This window comes from Acanthopagrus latus, chromosome 13, assembly GCF_904848185.1.
Source record: "Acanthopagrus latus isolate v.2019 chromosome 13, fAcaLat1.1, whole genome shotgun sequence".
Taxonomy (NCBI): Eukaryota; Metazoa; Chordata; class Actinopteri; order Spariformes; family Sparidae; genus Acanthopagrus; species Acanthopagrus latus.
Genome location: NC_051051.1, coordinates 18,714,654 through 18,736,837, shown reverse-complemented (window position 1 = coordinate 18,736,837; position 22,184 = coordinate 18,714,654). Strand labels below are relative to the sequence as shown.

Here is a 22,184-nt window from a genome sequence, read left to right as displayed (position 1 = left end):
ACACATTTTTGTATTGTTAAATGCTGATGTAAGTCAGTCTGCCAGTACCATCGTTGCCTAATTTTTCCACCTTCACCTCTAATGTACTACTGAATAAAATAGCCTCTCCCTTTGTTCCATTTGTTGCAGAAGAGTGAGCAACACACTCATAAAATCTATTCTGAAACCTATGAATATCAGTTGTTTTCAGATGCGTTTCTTGGATCAGAGCAATGGAGACCTCTTTACGTTTAAGGAATTTTAGGCACTTGGTGCGTTTTAGTGGAGAATTTAGGCCCCATACATTCGACGACATTACATTAAAGGAGTTATTCATATTCAAGTTTGAGCCATCTTATCAACTGGAGGATATCACATGTAGGTCTACACAAAATGATGCTCTTCAAATGTAAAGCATGCAAATCAGAAAAAAACATGTAACAGTCTCTACATAAATGACAAGGCTCTGGCAACAAACACAGAACAATTACAACAAAACATTCCATCCATAAGAGATGATAAATGGTTTCTTAGAATGGAGAAGAAAATTAAATAATAATAGTAATAATAACAAAAGGGGCTTTCTTATTGACTAACTGTCGCTTCAACAGTGATACACATCTCCTGTCTGATTCGGTATGGGTATCAAAAACATTAACTCAATAACCGTCCTCTTGTAAAGCAAAATTGGGCTCTAATCAGGATCTCTCCTCAGAATCAGTCTGTATTAACCTGAACTGAATACTTACAGTGACTTAATCAGTATTAAGAGGTAGTATACATGTATAAAAATAAAAATAAAGAAAAGGGAAAATTATATAAAAAAGGGAGGGGTGGAAAAAAGAAGTACCAATCATTGTTTGTGCAAGATCACCACTAATCAAAACTATAGTTTATCACAATGTCCGCAGTGACCTGTAATGGCATTTATAAACCATCAGAAATATCAGTGATACAGCCATAAACCTGTAAAATAAAGTACTATCCACATTACCTCTTTTAAGTAAATGTAGGTCAAATACTTAATACAGTCGAGAGGAGAGTAAGCAGCATGAAACCTTAAGTAATCCGCTGTTTGAGTCAAGTTGGATGGTATGGTGGGGAAAGAGACGCGGGGGGTGCCGGCTTCACTGGATGTTGAGCAAGGGCTCTAGTCCAGCATGGCCACAAATGTCTATGCATTCGCCGCCCTTTCGAAAAGGTGCAGCGAGCCATTGTATCTAATCTTCAGGGTTGTTGGATATTTCAGGAATGGCTGTAGACCTCTGTTGGCAAGCTGTTTTCTCACCGGATAGAAGGATTTCCTCCTCTGCACGGTATCGTTGCAGTAATCATGTGAAAACAGCAGCCTGGATGTTGATGTCTGCCCATCGCCGGGTATCTGGCGTGTAGGCACGGACGCGAGGGCTCTGGCTCCATTGAGAATTTTCTCCCTGTCCTGGTAACGAAGTAGCCAGAATATGAGTATCTGGGGAGGGCGGGTGCTGTCCTGGGTGGTGAATATACGATGGGCACGATGGGCCCGTTGAATTTCAATCTTCTCCCCAGCCAGGGAGCAGTTTCCACACAGGCAAGTTATTTTGTAAAAATTGAATGGCATTTTTTACCGTCCACTGACTCTAGCAGGCTGACAAGATAGTTAGACCTCAGTGATCTGTCCTCCATCCATCTCAGTGACTTTATGGCAGAGGTTCAGTAGCTCTTTCTGGAGGTCACCCACATTGTGTTTCACTGCTCTGATGTTAGTCGATGTGGTGTCCATCGTCCCCTGCAGCCTTCTACAGACCTTGGCTTGCTGTGCGATATCCCCCCAGTCCTCGACTGCCTCTCTCACAGCCAACTTAAATTTTCCGGTTAGCCTGTCTTCTTGCTCTTGGCCCAAAACTTTCTTTTTGCCCACTGTCTTGTCCGTAGATGATTTATTCTTCATTCCTCTCCCTCTTGACATTTTGTAGCGATACTTAGACATAATTTAAACTAGAATAGTTTCTGAATTGCAGGATATTTTGTGTATTATCAGACTTTTGAGACGGAGCTCAGAACTATACACACATCACGCCTGGGCAGCCACCGGAAGTCCCCATTTATTATTATTATTGAGTTTTTAAAATTGACTTGGAATTACACCTTTTTTTCTGCCAGGCTTAAGACATACTTGACTTGACTTGTATTAATACTTATCAATTATCATAATATTGGAACATCCGCCAGTGATACATCATTTTCAGTTGCCTCAGAGCTAAACTAAATGCTTTCTAAGGGGAGAATCCACGTAATTAACTTCTTATTTGAGGACTATAAAAATTAGTCTTCAAATGAGAAGGCCAGAAATTACAGAATCACAGAGGTAAAACACTTGGGCATCTGGAGTAGGGCTATATAAAGTTCATCTGAAGTTAATGGTTTGTCAAGTGTTTCTGCATCTTGTTTGGATAGTTTGGGTAAGTCCAGGTTATTAGAGAATGATTGTATCTCCAATGGGTCAGGGTCTGTGTTTAAAAATTTAAGTTAGTGTAAAAAGTTATAGATGTCATTTATTTCTTGCGGGTTTTGGGTATTCTCTCCTGTTGAGTTTTTTTTATAGTTGAAGTTATTGCTTTCTCTTTTCTATGTTGTAGTTGACTAGGTAAGTATTTGCTTGGTTTATTGCTATTTTCTAAGTTGTATTTGAGTTGTTGTATCAAAAATTGTCTTTTTTGCTTATGATTTCATCCAACTGAAATTTAGTGTTTTGTAGCTCCTTTTATTTGTTCATTGGGGTTGTTTGAATAGATATCTGTAAGTTGTTTCATTTTTTGTTCCAGACGTTTTTCTAGTTCCTGTTCCTTTTTTTCCTGTTTGTTGAATATGATATTATTTGTCCTCAGATTACTGCCTTACTGGTTTCTGATTAGTAATACATTTCTAAGTAAGGTATCCAAGACCATCATATATCTAATCGTAATTAGGGACCACGCTCCAGTATCCCTCTCCAGAAGAATTCAATCAGCTGTAAAACACTCTCCCCACTGGCGCTTTAACACCTCATTGCTCAAAGACTCTGATTTCACTGCTCTTATACAGAGAGAGTGGGCATCCTTCTTGGAATTGAACGACTCCCCATAAATTTCATCTTCAATGCTTGTATGCTAAACGAGAGAACGATTGATGTAGTGGAGAAAATAAGTGTATTCTCTTGATGATGGGTTGCTCAATCTCTAAGAGAGAAACAGAGAGAGAGAGAGAGAGAGAGTAATCGAGGGTGAGCAAGAGAGGCGAAGTTCATTTGTTATTCAAGGGGTGGGATGGAGTGTAACATGGAGTAAGATTTTCATGTATTCATCTTCAGTGAGAAGAGTTTGAGCACTTTGGCTCAAGTCCACATGTTAAATGAGCCAGGGTGTGATGGAGGAGTCCCAAAATACTTGTCCTTCTATGTAAAGTTTGTCTGCAACCAGGGTGGCCCGTTCACCTTTCTGCCTGCGCTGTTTGAGGATGGGTACAGTGTTTTACGTCTTTTGGTTATTTCCTTTGGGAACTGATCGTTCATCCCAAACGCGGTTCCTTTCAGTTCCCTCCCTTTGCTTTTCACCAGTTCTTTTTGTTGGGAGGGTTCAAACTTTGCAATGATGGGATGGGGACGTAATCTGGTGCGGGCTCCAAGGCGATGTATGCGGTGAAATGTGATTTTGTTAACAGCGTCTTACGAGAGTTTGAGGGTGGACTGCATGAATTTGTGAATGAGTGTGTTAGGGTTATCTGTCATGCTTTCCGGGATTCCTGAGGAAATTAGGTTGTCTCGCATGCTTTGTGTTTGAATGTCCAGAATGGTTTCTTTCAGGGTCTTATTTTCTTTTTGGATAGTGGATGTCTGGGAGGTGAGTAGCTTGACAGTGATATGCAGTTGTGTGTTGTCTGTTTGGAGATCAGTTATTTGATTATATGTGAATTCAAGGCTGGATCTGAGGTCTTTTATTTCCTGATGAAGCATGCTGAGAATGTTTAGTTTTTTGTGTATGGATTGGAGTACACTGACCTGTACATGTGTGGTTTGAAGATCAACGGTGTTGGTGGCTGAATCTTTCTTTTTCCATTTGTTTGGATTGGAAGTGTGGTGAACCTGGCTGTTGTTTTCCATTGCAAGGAGGTAGTAGTAGTTGTCCACATAATCCTCGAGGTCCTCCACTCTGATCAGCATGTGGTATCTTCCTGTATGTTATTCCTTGATAATCCTGAATTTTTTGCTATGTTTTAGGTTATTTTTGGTTGAAAAGGCAGGAGAAAATTTGTAGTCTGATTTAGCAGCTGGGCACTGCCATGTTTAATCCAAATCTCATCTCAGCGGTATCGCGATCTCAGCACACCTCAGACATCTCAGTCATAATATATGATATATACTTAACATTTACAATAAGTCTTTGCTGTAAGTGGGGGTAAGAACATCAGTTAAACATCAGGGATATCAATCTGTCCATTAAGGAAGCACGAGTGATTGTGAATGAATTTCAACTTGCAAATGAAAGTGACAATGGAAGGCAAAAGCAAGACAACCCCCTGAACAAGAGAATGGTTTTTGCCAGTGGTGACCACAGACAATTGCTCTCTCCTGATCCTTCCTGACTGATTTTCTGTGATCTTTTTGTGTCCTTGTCACTACTGGTAGCATGAGGTGGTAGCTGCAACCTAATCAGGTTGCTACCTGTGCAACCTGTAGCCCAATCAGGCTCAGACTCCATGAAGTTGGTATGAAGGCCCAATGTCCTCTAGTGGGACCTGTGGATCTGCAATCCCTCCCTGTGATTGGCTTACACTGATAAATATTCATTGATTTAACCAATCATCATAGTCACTTTAAAAAGGGCGGTAACATTGGTTCATGCAGGGTAAATTATACACAAGACCAGAATACAGCAACGAGAGACATGGCAGAAAAGGCAGTAGGTGACAGACACACATCACACGTATGGAGGTACTTCACTCTAGACCACACAAACAGCATGGTGACCTGCACAATCTGCAAGTCGGTCTTAAAGTACAATAAAAATTCTAGCGTTATGCACGGCCATCTGAATCGGCATCCGCTAGCTAACCTGAGTGATGCTGGCACTACAGGGAGTCGTCATTTTTTTTCATCCAAATTTCATTGTTAAAGATGTGAGACCTTTGGCTGCAGTACAAGGCGAAGGCTTCAAAGAAATTCTAAATGTTTTTGAACCAGACTACACAGTCCTGAGCCACACCACACTCTGGACTATGATCAACCGGCAATGTGACGCCCTGCGAGAGAGCGTCAAGGAGGAGATGCAAGGCAGGAGTGTGTCGTTAACAACCAACCTGTGGACATCTCCAACCATGGAGCCGTACATTACAGTAACTGCTCATTACATCACAAACACAGCTGATTGCTGTGTTATCTCCCCTGGCAAAAGCTACAAAAGTGATGTGTGGCAAGTTGCATGTGGGCCTGTCTTTCATCTATCCAGTGATGTGCAACGTGATCATCACTGCCCTCTGTGTCCAAGACTCAGACATGGGTGGAATCCGCTCCTTCAAGAAGACTGTGCGAGAACAGCTGGTCACTGGCTTCAAACTGGAGTCTGATGGTCTCGCAGAGTCAGTCCCAGTAGTCACCTTCAAACATCTCCAGTTCCTTCCAGAACGCATAAGAGATTATGCCCGTGACCACCTGCATGAGCTGCTTCAGGATGAGATGACCAGCACCCAGCCCCTGACCCCAGACGGCTGCTACAGGTTACGTTAGTTCAAGGCCAGACCAGACTATTAATTAATTTGTCCTGTGAAAATATTGTTATTTAGTCATGAGAGCTTATTTCATTAGGTTACAACTTGAGCTGATATTGAAATCATATTTGAAACAACTTGGCTGCAATTTGGCTGTGTGAAACTGAGTGTCATTAATTTTCCATGCAGTTGAAAATGATGATGATGTCCAAGCTGCTGAAGATAAAGCTGATGAAGTAATCAAGACTGGAAAATGATTTTGAGCAGCTTTTTGGACCCCACTTTGAGAGCGGCGCAAAGAGGCTCACTCCACTCCAGATGCCGAACTCCGTGCATATTGCGTAACCCCTCAACTTCCAATGATGGAGAATCCACTGCAGTGGTGGGCCCGCAACCAGCCCGACTTTCCTTGTTTAGCCAAACTGGCTTACCGCTACTTGGCTGTTCCAGCCACGAGCACCCCCAGCAAAAGGGTGTTCTCTCTGGCCAGGAATACTATCACCCAACAGCGTGCAAGCTTTCATCCAGCACATGTGGATAATCTAATCTTTTTGCATGAAAACCTGCATTGCAAGTGCGCCAGGACTGTGAAAGAGGAATATGAGGGCGACTGTGAATAGGGCTACTTTGATTTTAAGCAAGTGTGTTTTAATTTTTCTGTTAATTTGTTAATAAAAGTTACTCATTGTTGGACAGCCGTGTTCCTCCAATGTGTCAATGTGATGACGTCATCAAACGACTTGTCGACTCGACTTCGACTTTATTGACAGATAAGTCGACCTGAAAAAGACTTAAGTCATTAATACCCTAGTCCACTAGAGAAAGGACTATGACATACTGCAAAGGTCACCACATGGAATAAAACAAAGGAAGTGGTGTTATGCAATTCCTCCACTTAACCACTACATCATCAGTATGCCCCTCTCCTTTTCATGCACAAAGCATTAAATAAGATGCTTGCTTTGGTATATCATTTAACAGTTAATCTGATCCTGATGAAACACTCAGTGGGATGTTTTTGAATTCAACTTCAATAGAGCTTAAATATTTTTTTATATTTTTCTCTTCTTTTGATGTGAATTTGAATTTGAACTGCTTTTGCATGGTGGCATTTATTCATTCCCACCATGTCCTGCTATGAATAATGCCACCACACCACAGACTTTTCCTTGCAATCAGGCTTTCAGAATAACCTGTAAACTGATACTGAGTACTGGGTGTCTATGTGAAAGGAAGCTGTTCAAATAGGTATGAAAGAATAGGTTCATGTGTAAAAATCAATAAACATTTCAGTGTGTAATGTGCAGCTTGGTATTCAGTGGTGGTGTGAAACCTGTTTCATGTTGGGAATCAGGAAATGATGGTGAGCATTTGAAAGGCTCCCTCTGGACAAACAGCCCCTCATTTTTTTTTTACCTTTTGTATTACTTATTGTGTTTTCAATTAAATAACACCTGTATCTCATTGTGAATGGCATAATGATGTATTCACAGAGGTTATGAGGCAAATTATACCAAGTTCATGCCAGTTTGACTATGGGGTCATTCGTGTTTATTTGTGTTATTCTTGCGAATTTGACCACAGGATTATTTGTGTTTAATTGCTCCAAACATGATTAAATTTTCAAAACTTCACCTGGTGTAAAGTCACATGTATTCACGTCTTTGCATTGACTTTGCAAGATACATTTGCTTTATGTTTTGTTGAGAACACACCATCTTGATTTGAAATGATGATGAAATGTAGAAATAGGTCATCATATCCAAAGTTAGAATTCCAAAATTTTCTTCATTAAAGATTTATCTGTTTTCATAACTGGATTAGGGTCTTGCGTGATAGCTGAAGATACATTTGATACACTTGGTCAGTCTTATGACTGAGACCTTCACCCAGTTTCTCACTTTATAATGTAGGTAGGTAAGGATATGCTGAGATTAACTGCCTGTCTATAGTGTCATGTATAATCAAGTCAGCAAAAATTGTAGCATGTATGGTATTAGCTTGTTAGCCTCACCCTCTGTAATTTTTCAGATGTTTAATGACTTTATGGATAGTTAGTGCACAGTGATATAGGACATGGTTGGGTTAGCATGTTTGCAAAAAGAATAATATGTTGATATGTCATTAATGTTGTGTAAATCATGTTTTTCTTTAATAAATTAATGTTTACTAGCAATTTGTTGGATCCATCTTAATGTGTATTTCCAAAAACAATTAAATATTTGAAACTGTAGGAGTCATTCCCCCCTGCAGAGTGAGAAAACCCAAGCTGTAAGCAATAAGAAACTAGGGATGTCCCAATCAGGTCTTTTTTTTACCCCAATCCCGATCCGAGGCATTTAATATTTAATATCTGCCGATACCAAGTCCGGATCCAATACAATAAGAAAAAAAGTACCAGCATTCCTTAATAGTTTTTATTTTATTTTGTTGAAACAAAGTATAAGCATTCATATGGCTCTTTCTTAATCTGCATATGCTACTGCAACATTGGCCTCCACCTTCCTTATGTTAGCAGGTTAATTTAACAGGTTGTGTTAGTGATGAATTTAATTACCCTCTAATATTTTTGGCCATGTTGCTGTCTCGAGGATCTTCTCTTAACTTTTGAAAGTATCTGCAAGTGCCTGTTGCTTTTGGGTCTTTGCCTGTGTTGCTTGAGTGAACTTGTTGTATTCTTTGAGTGTTTGTTTTTTATTTGCTGTATCAAATGTGTAGTATTAAATGCAGCTCTTTTGTTATCCAATCCGATCGAGTCTGAAACAACATCCCTACAAGAATCCTGCAAAGTCATATGTATTTAAACTTGGGTTGTTTATGACATGGTCAGATAGGAGGTGTTGGAGAAGTCCAAAAGTGGCTGGGCGAGATTAAAAAGGGGGAGGAGAAGTCAGAAGAACAGATGATTACTGTATAGGCTCCCAGCCTGTCTGTTGTGACTAAAAAAAATTAAAAAAATATCATCATGAATGTTACATCATCTATCCTTAAATCAACCTCTGCCTGTCAAATTGTTCCAGACGTAATTATTAATTATCCCTCAATCTGCTGTTAATATTGTTTAAACAGGTGCCATCACCTTGAGGATATGTCTTTTCCAGCAAAACTTTTGCTGTCACCACAGCTGTCTTTAGTCACAAACCGGTAAAACCTGAAAAACCTGCACTGCTACATTTTGCGTTTTGTTCCTATGCAAATGAAAACCTTGTCATTTGACCTTTGTCCCATTTCAGGCCTAGAACCATTAGAGAGATGTGCTTATTGGATGAGAGCAAAGAAACTGAATATGTGGAAAGAAAAAAAAAAAATCAAAAACTGCATCCAGCTCACAATTTCATGTGTTTGTGCTCTTGACATTAGTTTGATCCCTTCTGCTATCATAAATTCAAGTTATATTTTTATTTATAATAAGGGGCACAGTGCCACTTGCTACATTGAGCATTCAGTAAGGCTGTCTTAAACATACAACAAGGAATGTTTTAGGGGTTAAGACATTTAATACTGATGCCTCTATAGGGCCTACACATAAGCAAATTAGACCCCTAGTGAGAATGCTTGAAACAAGATCCCCAGTACAATCAGAACATTTGTAGGTATTGGTGATAACTTACGCTTTCTCAACAAATTACAATTACCATACATCGGAATCTGTTCCCTGAAAGCTTATAAGCAGATAGATATAAACAGCTGCTAAAACAAAATTTACTTTGTTTGACCATCCTAATACCTTACAACACAACACTGTAGCATGTATGACTCAAAATGAATTTAAAAAAGTAGTTAAAACAGTGTGTTTGTGCAAGGAGCTACATACCGGTTTGTTGACATCCGTGTCTTCCGGTAGCTTGACCAAACTAGACAATAAGTCTAGCGTACGCTTACTCCCTCACTGGCAGAGACAGAAACGTATTCCAGCATTTTCGTTTATCTGTTCATAATGTACTTGTCCATGTTACAGCCTGTCATGAGCCTTACAATAGCATGTTAAGGCTGTTAAGCACACGCTCGACGGATCTACTAGTTTGGTCTAGCTACCGGAGGACACAGATGTCAACAAACTGGTATGTGGCTACTTGCACAAACACACTGTTTTAACAATTTTTTTTTAATTCATATTGAGTCACGATACAGTGCTGTGTTGTAAGGTGTCTGCTGATGTTGCATGGCTTTTGGGGTGAGATGTGGAGCATGTTAAGATGCTTAAAACACAATGCTAACAATGTAAATGTCAATGCTAACACTTCGTTCACGGAGCCCTGTAATGATTGGACCAAACGCGTCTTCGGTACTGGCAAGTCAAGGGTAGCTTGAGCAAAGAAGCTGCATGTTTAAATCGACCGAAGTTCTCTTCCATATCAGCTAAGCTTGGAGCACCACAGCATTTAGCTGCTGATGGGCTTTTTTTTAAAAAACTATTTGCTGGAGAGTATCACTTGACAATCCATGTCCATTAATGTCCACTCTGATGAACATGGAGAGCTGCGGTGAGTTGACTCTTTGTTTTAAGAAATGGACGTCCACTGAGAGAGCAATTGTGTAATTTACTTTGCGCAACTGGCAAGCGCTCATCCTATTCATGCACTTGCTCTGCTTGTCTGTCAGACTCTGTCTTCAGTTTAGAAAACAAATGCTTTCAGTGCCTATTGTTTTTTGGAAAATTAAGTGGTTAGTAAATAATGAAGGGTTTATTTTTTTTAACAAGAGGCTTGAATGTTTGTGTCCATCTTTGCTGATGAGTGCTGCTCATTGCTTCTCTCCAGACATGCTGGTGCCTCTGCAACCTGCTGAAGCAGCAGAGTGCATTTTCCATATAGAATGAATTAGCCTCAATTCTCAAGCGCACTGGCTTTTCCATCTCCACCTCCTACTACAGGGCCCCACTCTCTGGGTACACAGAGGATAAGTTAAAGCCGATCAGGGAGTTCATATAAAGCATGTGTATTTCACTTAGTGAGTAGATCATTAATAACACAATGTCCCCTAAGAGAGGCAGTAGTAAAAGAAGCAACCAAGGTCCTTGGCATGTTATCGAAATTAGATGGAGCTCTTCCCAATGTAAAGGAAGTGTTCTCCCGAGTCAGCCTGTTCCAACATTTGGCCCACAAGTGATTTCAGAACAGTTGACTGTAAACTAGGAGAATTTCAACACCAACAGGGACTCTTCATGGACCTCAGTATTGAGGTGTCTCAGACTGATCATCACTGTTGAACAGTAGCTGAACAAGCAGCTAACTTTTTTTTCTAGGAAAGGTTTGTACTGACATTTTGGTCTGTATGAAAGTCACAAACAGTAGTTGATGAAATATGATAAATAACATCTGATAAAAAAGACAGCTGGAGCAGAATAACAGCCTAACTAAAAAAAAACAAAAAACAAAAGACAACTCAAATTTCCTACTCATGGTGTTGTGATATTTACTGTTGGCACTGCTGTTGAAAAGACAGCATTAGCTGCATGGCTAGCAGCCCGGCTGCTGTCTAAAGTGAAAGAGAAACCATAAGAGAGGAATAGACCCTGACACAACACTGGAACTCTCCATCAAGTGAATGCCTCTCCATTCACTCTTGTTTTAGCTAAGTTTCTGTCGCTCTCCCTCCTCATCTTTTTTGCCTTTTCCATCAGTGGGCTTTTTTTGCAGTGTACTTCCAACCATTATTCCAGTTCTTCCATTGGGAGTTAGGGACCAGAAAAACAATGCCATTCCATAGTTTGGCTGCACAATTGTGGACACCATTGGGTATTTTATCGTTAATTTTTGTGGAAAAAATCCAGCATGAGGGCAGATCAAACAACGTAGAATGTCTTCCACTTTTCACAAGTCTCTGTCTTCATCTTACCATCTTGTACTTGGGTCAATAGGTTTTTAATCACATTTGCCTTTTGATCTGGCTTGTCTCAAACCCACAAGTCCCTTAATCAATCTCTCTTTCTCTCTGTCATGGTTGAAATATAAATAGCCGACCCCCTGAGACATCATAGTGGTCTGCATTCACCAGCAAATGCATGGATGCCATATGGAGCAATGAGCACGAAGGGACAGCATGTAGGCTGTTACAATCCATTTTTCTGAGTTGTGGATCTCGGTGTGTCCCAGGTGGCATGCTAATGACAAAAGCAGTGGTCAGGAAGAGGTTTCTGAAGCAGCCTGACCCCCCCCCCCCCCCCCCCACCACAGAGGCACTTCAGAGGGAGGTGGAAGAATTTGAGTGACTTCCATGACCTACCCTATCCATTTAGACTCATGGCTGGAGTGAGAGATACTCAGAGAAAGGGGCTGTTTTTCTCCCAGCCACCAGTTCAACTTGTTCTTTTCCAGGAGAGTGTTTGTATGTATGTGTACATGGTCTATATTTGCATAGCCAATGTTCTGACTTCACCAGCATTCTACAAAACACCTTTTCAGTTCAGACGGTATGGTAAAGGGCTGTTATCCCTCACTTTAGTACCATTTCTTTTCTAACAATACAGTTAGTGTAGGAGCAGCAAGACACTGCACAGCACGTAAGAACAAGGACACAAACATCAAATATAAACAAAATAAGGCAGTGCATACTGAAAGATAAAGCCAAGCTTTCCCCACTAGAGCTTCTGTAGCACAATTTGTCTACAGATGGCTCATCCAGCAAGGTGTAACTAATCACCAACACGTTTTTAATAGTCATATTAAGTCTACATTTAAACATCAACTAGTGCATTGCCTGTAGGAAGTATGCATAGATAAGTGGGAGCTTAAATAGCTTTTTCATGCCAAATGAGGCTGTATTTGAAGGTGGGACATCAGGGATATTTAGGTTTGTTGTGAAATTCGATTTGAGTTAACTCTCTGGGGTCTAGGGTATAACTGGCTGTTTTTGACTATTTTTGATTTTGCCATTATATTTCACCTTGCCTTGTTTGGTGTCATTATTTTGAGCACAACCTCACATGTGTAACAGTACAGTTATTTTTTCATTTTGACATATTGTATTAACACAGTGGACCTTAAATCACAAAAAACATCAAATCAGAGTAGGTAAAAGTTAGATTTTTTACTGTGAAAACCACAAAAATGTTTAAGGAACCATTTTTATTACAGGGTTCCACTGCATGTAATTGACTGTGGCGCACCACCACGGCAAAATAAAAGCCACCACACCTTAAAAATGTGGTGTTTCCCATACATTGATTAATATTTCTGCCTTTCCAGCGCATACCGTCGTTTCAGTCAGTCTCTTTTGTTCTCATTACTTTTAATGACTTCAGTAATGCTAATTCAGGGCTGTATTAGTGAAATAATATGAAGCTGTTTTTGGACCTGGAGCTGTGCGCTTCACACGCTCAGAGGCTCCTCCACTCGCACACGCACACACACACATACACATACACACATGGTGACAGATGGTGGGTCTGTGTGTCGATCTGAAGCAGCCATGAATTAGTTACAAAATGACAAAAAAGTCGCCTATGACTGACTGTATGGTGAGTTGAATAGTATCAGAAACATCTAGTTCGTTCACCAAAAAAATCCGATTTCATGTAAAACCATTGGCATAAATAAATCCAGTGTTAGAGAAAGGAAATATTTTACCGTCGTCTTCCACTGCAGTCCTTGATGTTAACTAGCATGATGGATATTTAGCTTGTTGATTAGCTAGATGATTAAAATGGTCACTTAGATCAGAGTCCTGCACGGGTCTTATTTTGCAAACCCGCACCCGCCTGAACCCAGCATGCTTAAAACCGCATCCGACCCGTTTACCAACAGCAGCACAAATTACATTCTGTACCCGAGCCGACCCACTATAAATTAATCCCGACGCCCGAAGGAAAATTGGACGGACAAAATTTTTTAAAAATGAAAGTTAGCCAGCGTGGGCAGTGGGAGTTCTGGGAGGGTGCAAGCACACATGAATGAGCTCATATGAAATATAAATGCTTATAATTTGTGTCGCTAATAATGACTGATGATAAGTGACGCCTTGAAAATGGCAGTTGTAAAACCTGACCCGCCTCTCCAGGCGTCCGACCCGATCCGCATCGGTGTCCGACACAGTACATTATTATTCACCTGTACAGGACTCGAAATAAATAATAAAAATTGCATTTCTTTACAATAGTTAACAAATCTTCATTCCAAGCCCATGCAGGGGAGTTCAAGATGGCTGTGTGAAAGCATTATAACCAGAGAAAAAAAATGAAGTAGCCTATGACATAGGTATAAATATTACAGTATGATGACATAAATGACTCCCCCAGCGCCACAGTATCAGAAAATGCTGGATGTGTGAGCACATATTGCTCACTTCATCTGTCAAGATTTGGCCAGTGAGGCTCAAGACCACTTGCACTAAGATCCTACTGTTGTTACATACATGTGACTTAATCAAGCAGTAAACATTGTTACTCTCTTCAGCAGGTCTCATGAAAGCATAATGTGTTTTAAATCATAGTTACAGTCAGTTACCTTTTGTGTTGCAGTGTGGGGTTCAGACAGCGTGGCTGCCTTGTATGGAGAAACCATTGTTATACCATGCAACGGTGAAGCTCCAGCACCAGAGGATCTGATGTTCATCAAGTGGAAATATGTAAGTTGATGCTGACTGTCAAAAATGTTTGTGAAGTGTTATAGGTTTACTAAATCCACAACTTTCCTAGAGAAAACTAGAAGAGGAATTGCTGAAAATACACTACCCAAATCTGTCACACATAGCAGGGACATGCACATGATTATAGAGGGGCAGGGGCTCAAAGTCAGAAAAGGGCAGTACGTGTGTGTGCATAATTTTTTCGGACCTTAATAACACAATATGTTGATTAATTTAAAATTAATAAACCATATACTTATAGAAAGCTAGCTACTTATCTGTGTATCCTGTGTAGCTGTGAGTGATATGCAATTGCCATTTCTTTTGTGTCAACAAATTATTGTCAACATGAGTTTATTCACATTATCATAATATTGAGGTTTAGAAGACATGCAATTCAGCTTCAGTTCTTAAAAAACAATAAAACACTGGTTTATTATCTGGCTATTTATTGGAGGGCAAGTAGACGGCATGAAATACATGCTACACATCAAAAAATGTGACAAATCCAAGAAATGACTACTGTGACTGCTAGAAGGAACAGCAATGATTACAACAGCAAAGACACAGTAAGCTCAATATCTGGAAGAAGTTTAAGATAAACAGCCAGCTCAGACAGCAGTCACACTACTAACTCTCATTAACAAGCAGTTAGCTTGGGCACTTTTCTGAAATATGAGTAATACACTTTTGATACTGAAATATGTTATTTAAGCACATGGACTAAGTGGAAGGTGACTCTCTCCCCTGCTCTTTCTTCCTCCCTCTCTCTCTCTTTCTCCCTCTCTCTCTCGTTAGATAACTGTGGCGTTTTTACTGCTGTTTTTTTTTTTTTTTTTTTTTTACATCCCCTTGCACAAAGGGAATTTATTTATTCATTTAAAAAACACACAAAAAGGGCATTTTTTAATGTGAGGCAAAAAGGGCAGAGGCTCAAGCACCCCTTGTGCCATATGTGTGCACATGCCTGCACAGTAGGGTATGCTTACTATAACAGGTTGACAACGTGGACTACAACATACTGTTGCTCCTCTGTCATTCATAATCAAAAATTAAAAAAACGATTGAGTAGACTTCTTAATTTTTCTTTTCCTCAGGTTGGTTAACAATGTTATGTCCTCTTTGCTATCCAGAGAAACTATAGGAGCATTACATTGATGCCAAATTGGATAATTTTCATTCTTTACTTTACGTCATACGTTAATACGTTAATTTTATTGATGGGCTGTTGATATTCTGTCATCTAGAAGTAATGCAGTTGTCACACAAAAATAGTAAAATAATTATGAAGATTTAAAAACAGGCATATTTATAGATATTCTGGATTGGTCAGGATTTCCAAAGGCAATATAAGGGAGGAGGAAAAACTGTGCATACCATGATCACTAGTAGTAAATAAGATAAGGGCCATTGGCCCAAACATTTTTCCGCATAATTCAGCCTTCAGCATCTACTATATACTGGAAAAAACAATTTTTTTCACTTGAATTTATTTGCTCTAGAAGCTCTTTCAGGGAAACCCCTCACTGTATACAATGCATACAGTGGATCTGATTCAATTTAAAAAATCACACTGTGTACAATACATCTACTGATGCCTCTCTGGACACATGTTCAGTGATGTTCCTGTACTCATCAGGTGTTTCGGGTCTTGCAACATCATACACCCTCCTCCAGGTGACCCAGCCAGGGCTGATCAGGCCCCAGCTTGTGTCCATATGGCCTAGCTACCATGCCTCCATGGCTCTCCTCTTTTAAGCCACAGCCATCTTGAGGCCCTCTCTGCCGCTTCGGTGGCACTGCTGATGGCTTTCCTTCTCCTCACTCCCTCAATGCGCAATGTGCTGAACGCTCTGGCCGGGCTGCAAAACCTCTATATCCGACCTCCACTGGGAGGCATTTTGTTCTCCAAACAGCCTGTTAACAGTCGCTGACCAGTCCCGCGTACTGGGAGAGCTTTCTTTCGAAGGCTTCTTCCAGGTGGTCTTCCCACGGAACTGTCAGCTCCAGCAGCACCACTTGTTTGGTGGACTCAGACACGAGGACCATGTCAGGTCGCAGGGTAGTTGCTGCGATGTGGCTGGAAAACTTCAGCTGTTGCTCGAGGTCCACCAACAGCTGCCAGTCTTTCGCAGAGGTCAGGATGCCTGCTGTATTTCCTCTGGCAGGGGTTGCCTGATCATCAGCTCCTGACAAAGGCGATTGAATTTTTGGAGGGTTGTGACTGCTTTGCCCACACAAGTCCTGCGCTGATGGCTTCAGCGATGGTCTTGAGGACTTGGTCATGCCTCCATCTATACCGGCCGTCTCTAAGTGCCCTAGTGCATCAGCTGAGGATGTGTTCCAAGGTTCCTTGTTAGGAGCACAGGGGGCATGCCGGTGTCTCTTGTATACCATGTGTGCAGGTTGGACGGGCTCGGGAGCACATCATATACCACTTGGATGAGGAATTTTATATGATGAGGCTCGGCTCTCCAGAGCTCGGTCCAGGTTGCTCTCCTCTCAACCGCGTTTTCCCATCTGGTCCAGGCTCCCTGTTGTTTCAACCCCACTGGTGACACACAAAATGCAATGTCAACACGAATGCATTTTCCAGTTGTTTGACATTGAAAAGTTTACTTTTTAGAGATAAAGTATTTAGTACAAACAGGACAAACATATGATGAACTTATAGAATATGTACATTGATGTTGATTAAATGTCCAAATGTTATTGGACCGAAAGGCTCAAATTCTGACAGTGAAACGAATCATTTCATAGGATCTGTGATGCTCAGAAATAATTATCCACTGTTGTACAAGCACTTCTTTCACAATGTTAGCCTATCGGAAAAAGTTTTTGGGGGTTACAGTGAGTTATGTGATGATTTAATTATGGTTTGGCCACTACTCATCCTAGGGGCTTGGTCTTGATGATGAGGCTAGCTATTTTCTTTGCAGAGGAAGTTCCGGTCAAGCCAATCACATTAAATACTCCTCCTCTCCTTTTTTGTTGGATTAACCGGCACACCAAAAACCCCACCAACATCCACTGTATCGGAGTATAAAGCATCAGGCTAATCACTGGGTGCGCTGTCTTGAGTGAGAGAGTGAGTGAATGAGAACGGGAAATAGAAAATCAGTATGTTGCAGTTGGAAACAGTGATGTTTGCTGATGCAAAATTAAATTGTTGATTGGAAAAAAAGTGGAATTAGGATTTTATCTTCATGGGTGGGTCTCCCAAGTAGAGCCTATAAATGGGAAACACTGTTCTCAAAATGGGCACCCATCTGACTTGATAGATCTGAGTGCTTTCTCCACCACTCTTTGCATGTGCAGGTGTTGAACTCATGATCATTCTGCTCCTGTAACTAAGAGATGCTCCTGTAACTTCAGTAAACTTCAGAAATATCAAGAGATCATTTCAGCAGAGGTTTAAAAGATTGTGTCTTATAATTGTTAAAATTGTTATATGTCATATAATTGTAATGTATGAAATTGAAGCATTATGGATAATCCTGAGTGTAATTAGCCTGTATTGCTGAGGTAAATTATGATCTGTCATGCTGAATCTACCAATATTTTGCAAGACAATTCTACTGATGAGAATGGCTGTACCAGTCCTAATTAACAATGGTATTTCAGGTTGTTTCAACTCTGAATTAACAGTAAGATGTTCTTTGGAGGTTTGTTGAATGTCACATATTTGTATATCTAAAAGTCATTTGTCTCATCTGTGTCCTGCCACATTTCAGGAAAAAGACGATGGCACACCTGGTGATCTGTTGATCAAACAGGCCCGCAGCGAACAGGCCACAGTTCAGGCGACAGACAGTTATGCACAGCGGGTCAGCATTGATGACAAGTTCAGCCTGGTCATCACTCGTGCTTCACTCAAAGACCAAAAGATCTTCACTTGCATGGTGGTGTCAGAATCCAACCTGAAGGAGTTCCCTGTCTCTCTCATTGTTTACAGTAAGCTTGTGATGTTTCAGTGCTATCAATCAACAATATGAATATAATGAAAACTTCTTATAACCATCACGGTATAGTGATCAGTCACTTATATTTATAAAAAACCTGGGGCAGGGTAATTCCTAGACAAATGCTATTTAAATAATAGCGATTGTGTTTGTTTTAAAACTAACTACTTTGGAACTTTCATTACATATTCATGTAATAAATGTCACACTTACATTAAACATTACATTAATCTGGATTTAATGCAAAAACATTAATGTGAAGACTGCAGCAGCACAAATTTAAACACACACACAGAAAAACACACATTTGGCCTAATTAAAATCACTGTCATGAATATATACATTATTTTTCATCTCCTGTGCTCAGAGATAATGAAACTATAACAAACTCAAACACTGAGACACACTTCGTTCCGACTGTATAGGTGGTATAACACTTAACATACAGCCAGTTGGCCATTAGGAATTAAGTCCAATTTAACATCTAGTTATTTTACATTTTTGCTGTGTTGGACATTATGGATAAGGCAGTAGAGAGTGAGATTTAAACTTGACAGATAGGGGCTCCTTTTTAAGTCTGTCAAAAGAAAAACAACAATTAATATCCAGATTCAATTCTTTTCTTGATACAATCTGTAAAAATGGCAGTGTGTACATACTTAGTCCCCTTGGTGTTTCCTCTTCACGAAAATATGCTTCTGAATCTTGCATGTGTTTGCTCCACAACACTGTCCATGTATCGCCTGAGAATGGGCTTTGCAAACTCTAACATTAGATAAGACATAAAGTAACTAACACCATAGGCCCTGAGAGAGAATAAGTTTGAATTTGAAATGGTGTCCTATACTTGAATATTAACAAAGCAATATGTTGGCAGCCAAGCTTTTAGATTAACTTCAGTGTCGATTTGCCAGTTTCCAAAAGGTATCAGTGAAATATTAGTTTTCATAATGTTTTCATTGTGCCCCACAATTCTGAAGATGTGTATTGAAAATAATGCCACAGTATGAAGAAACAAATTCAAAAACCTAATCCCCCTTTTCTGTGTTTACAGAGAAACCGTCATCAGTTCAGATTATGGACAAGTCTGAAATATTGCAGAAGGACAAACCAGTAACGGTAGGATCCAATACGGCATTTACATTTGCACGTTGTGGAAGTATGGATCGGTCTTATCACAAACACATTAATTCTGCACATGTTGTAAGTGCTGTGTACCGAATAAGGTTGGGAACTGTTCACATTTGAACCGATTCCAGTGCCTAGAATTCTGTAATGTCAAAAGTTATTTCAGTTATAACCAGTTAAATCTTTCACTTCCAAAGTCAATACATCATAAGTATATGTATTATTCATATTTCCAGTTACCTTGCACATCACGTCAGTCTTTCTTAGTTTTAATTCAGTAATAAAATGTAAATAAATACATTTTTTGAAGTAAACATTTAGCTTTTCCTGCTCATTAAACACATTAGCTATACGATTAAATAGATTTGAAAACATCAAGATATATATGTGCTGCCCTCTCCTGGCAGACAACATCTCCACTAGTGGTGACTCTATTTTAAACTCATTGGGAATTTTGAGTTTGCGTTTTGACTCCTTGAGCTTGCTGTAACAGCTCAGTGTTACAGTGATACAGCACCAGATTAAGCTAATTATGTGAAGTCAGCTGTTATGATATCTCTTCCAAAACACACCCACGACTAATGAGTCTAAATACCACCTCTTTGCTGGTGCATTTCTAACAAAATGGATTTGGTCACATTCTAATCGCACTACCGCTTCGGGCCATGTGCTATAGACTAAATTGGGTCCCTAGTGTTATATTTTTCAGACAACAGAGATATTGGGGTGCTTTGTTTACCTCCCATATATTTGCATTACCTAAATCGGCCTTAGTGAAGAAATCAACTGGATTTACTATAGGTAACTGGAGTACTTCTGTAGCCCTCTAACTGCATGTTATCACAACCACAATATCATGGTATGTGACACGGTTGACCTAGGTTCGAGTTATGTTGGAGCCATTGGGAGCTGAGCTCCCATAATGTACAGTCTGAGCTCCCATGAAAGCAGCAAAATCATTGATCTGTGGGGGTCCCAAATACTTTCCCTGCCATTTTTTTAACATTTACATTGTACAATGATATGAATAGGTTAAAAGAAACATGTTCTCCAGAGGAACTACAACTAGTTTGGCATGTGAACATCTTAAACCCTAAATTGGGGCTACAGGTGGATGCTGAAATACTAACGAAGTGAAGCAGTGTCGTTGGCAGGCAAAGGGAGAATTTGGAGATTTTTGCAGTTTAAATAGAGCCCCAAACAGAGGGAGTTCATTGGTAGATGCTGATGGATAGTGGGGCATGACATATCAGTGCAGCTAGAGTTTCTGCCTGAAGTAGCTTGTACGCGTCACTCCATTTTTGACTGTACTTTACAAATTACACCTTTAAACCATTAGTAAAATTACCTTCAAAGCATGCATCATAGGAATTGTACCATTTGTGTGACATGTGTGTCATGAAAGCAGTTGTGACCAGATGTTTATGCAGACCAAGAAAAACTTGTTCTACAAGTTATCATTCAGCAACCATGACTAGAGTTATTGATTATTACTGCCTTGTTATGCCCATGGAACTGATTTGAGATTCTAAATTGGTTAGACCAGTGGCAGATATGGTGATGTGTATTGGTTTTTTCTGGTCTTTTTTTGACCATCATCAATGTCAACTAAACCAGATGAGATCAGGACTAAATCAGGTATATGTTCTGAAGAAAAGATATGCCTTTAGCTTGGTAATTTGCTTCTCCTAGTTCTTTGAGGCGCTTTCGTGGAACTAATGACTTAAGTGATGAACAGCAGAAGACTGATTGTGCTGGGCATTTTAACTGTATATTATTATGTTATACAATGCAGTTTGTGGGTTAATTCAACGTAAAAAACTTAAAAAGGAGGAACGAGGAAGAACCTTTACACATAAAACATAGTGAGACTTGTACTCTGCCTCTAACCCACCTAGAGAGTGTAATTATGACCATTTTATCTGTGAAAAGAAGAAATGATTTCAAAGGTGAAAAGGTTCTAGTCAAAATGTGTTTGCTTAATTATTTTTTCATATGGATATTTGAGTTTCACTTTGCAGAATGATGCTTATACAGAGTTGTACAATAAGGCAATAAGGCTCTAAAATCATCATTTAAAGTGACACAGTCTCGGGATTCCTCTGAGGATTATAAATGATCTGTAAATGCAAATTAGACCATTAATGAAAAGACTGTTCTAACACAGCACCACCGGCTTGTGCGAGCAAAGATCTTTACAACAGCAAACGCTGGTGTCATACCCCTTTTTCTTAAAAGGTGCCACTAGAATCAACAATTAACTGAAAGTTCCTCCTAGTCAATTTAATATCTGGATGTACCAGCAAAATGTATAGAAATACATTTGGTTTAGGAGCCGGGTGTGGTACAATATGCAGCTTACATAAGCATGATGTGTAATGTCTGTATTGTTATTGCACCATGTGCAATGAAATTTCAGTGCAATTCCTCAGTGGTCATACAAATCAAAACCCCAGCACACATCAAATGACATGTAATATTCATTCAACTTCTTCCTTGTCTACTGCATTTCCTGACTGGCCCATTCCCTATAGCTCAGCTGTGAGCTTTTAGTCTCAGATGGACTAAGTCTGTGCATATTATTGCATATTCAATATGCACATTCATAGAGTCTTGAAGGAGAGAGAAGGAAAATATGTAATTTTTGTGCGGTTTATTGAAGTTTTTGTGGATAACCATATTGGTGCTTCTTCTGCTGAATGACTTGTTTATACTGACAAAAGACAAGAATGTTTGTAGTGGGTCATGACTACTCAGAGATGCAGACTGTTGTGTAGAATATGAAACCAGGCAGTTTGGGAAAAGGAATGTTCTTATGACTCACTCCTT

General features: G+C 39.8%; 1 protein-coding gene and 1 long non-coding RNA gene across 4 annotated transcripts in view; both read left to right on the top strand.

Moving 5' to 3' along the window:
- Window positions 1–22,184, top strand: part of alcama (activated leukocyte cell adhesion molecule a) — a 72,765-nt gene that overhangs the window by 16,298 nt on the left and 34,283 nt on the right. For all 3 annotated transcript variants that reach the window (XM_037119290.1, XM_037119289.1, XM_037119291.1), the window contains exons 2-4: window positions 14,159–14,265; window positions 18,000–18,219; window positions 19,282–19,346. In XM_037119290.1, coding sequence (XP_036975185.1) covers window positions 14,159–14,265; window positions 18,000–18,219; window positions 19,282–19,346 — 392 coding nt within the window. The remainder of the gene's footprint in view (window positions 1–14,158; window positions 14,266–17,999; window positions 18,220–19,281; window positions 19,347–22,184) is intronic.
- On the top strand, window positions 3,996–7,876 carry LOC119031098. The gene is made up of 2 exons (XR_005078525.1): window positions 3,996–5,709; window positions 5,890–7,876. It is a non-coding gene; the product is annotated as an uncharacterized LOC119031098 (long non-coding RNA).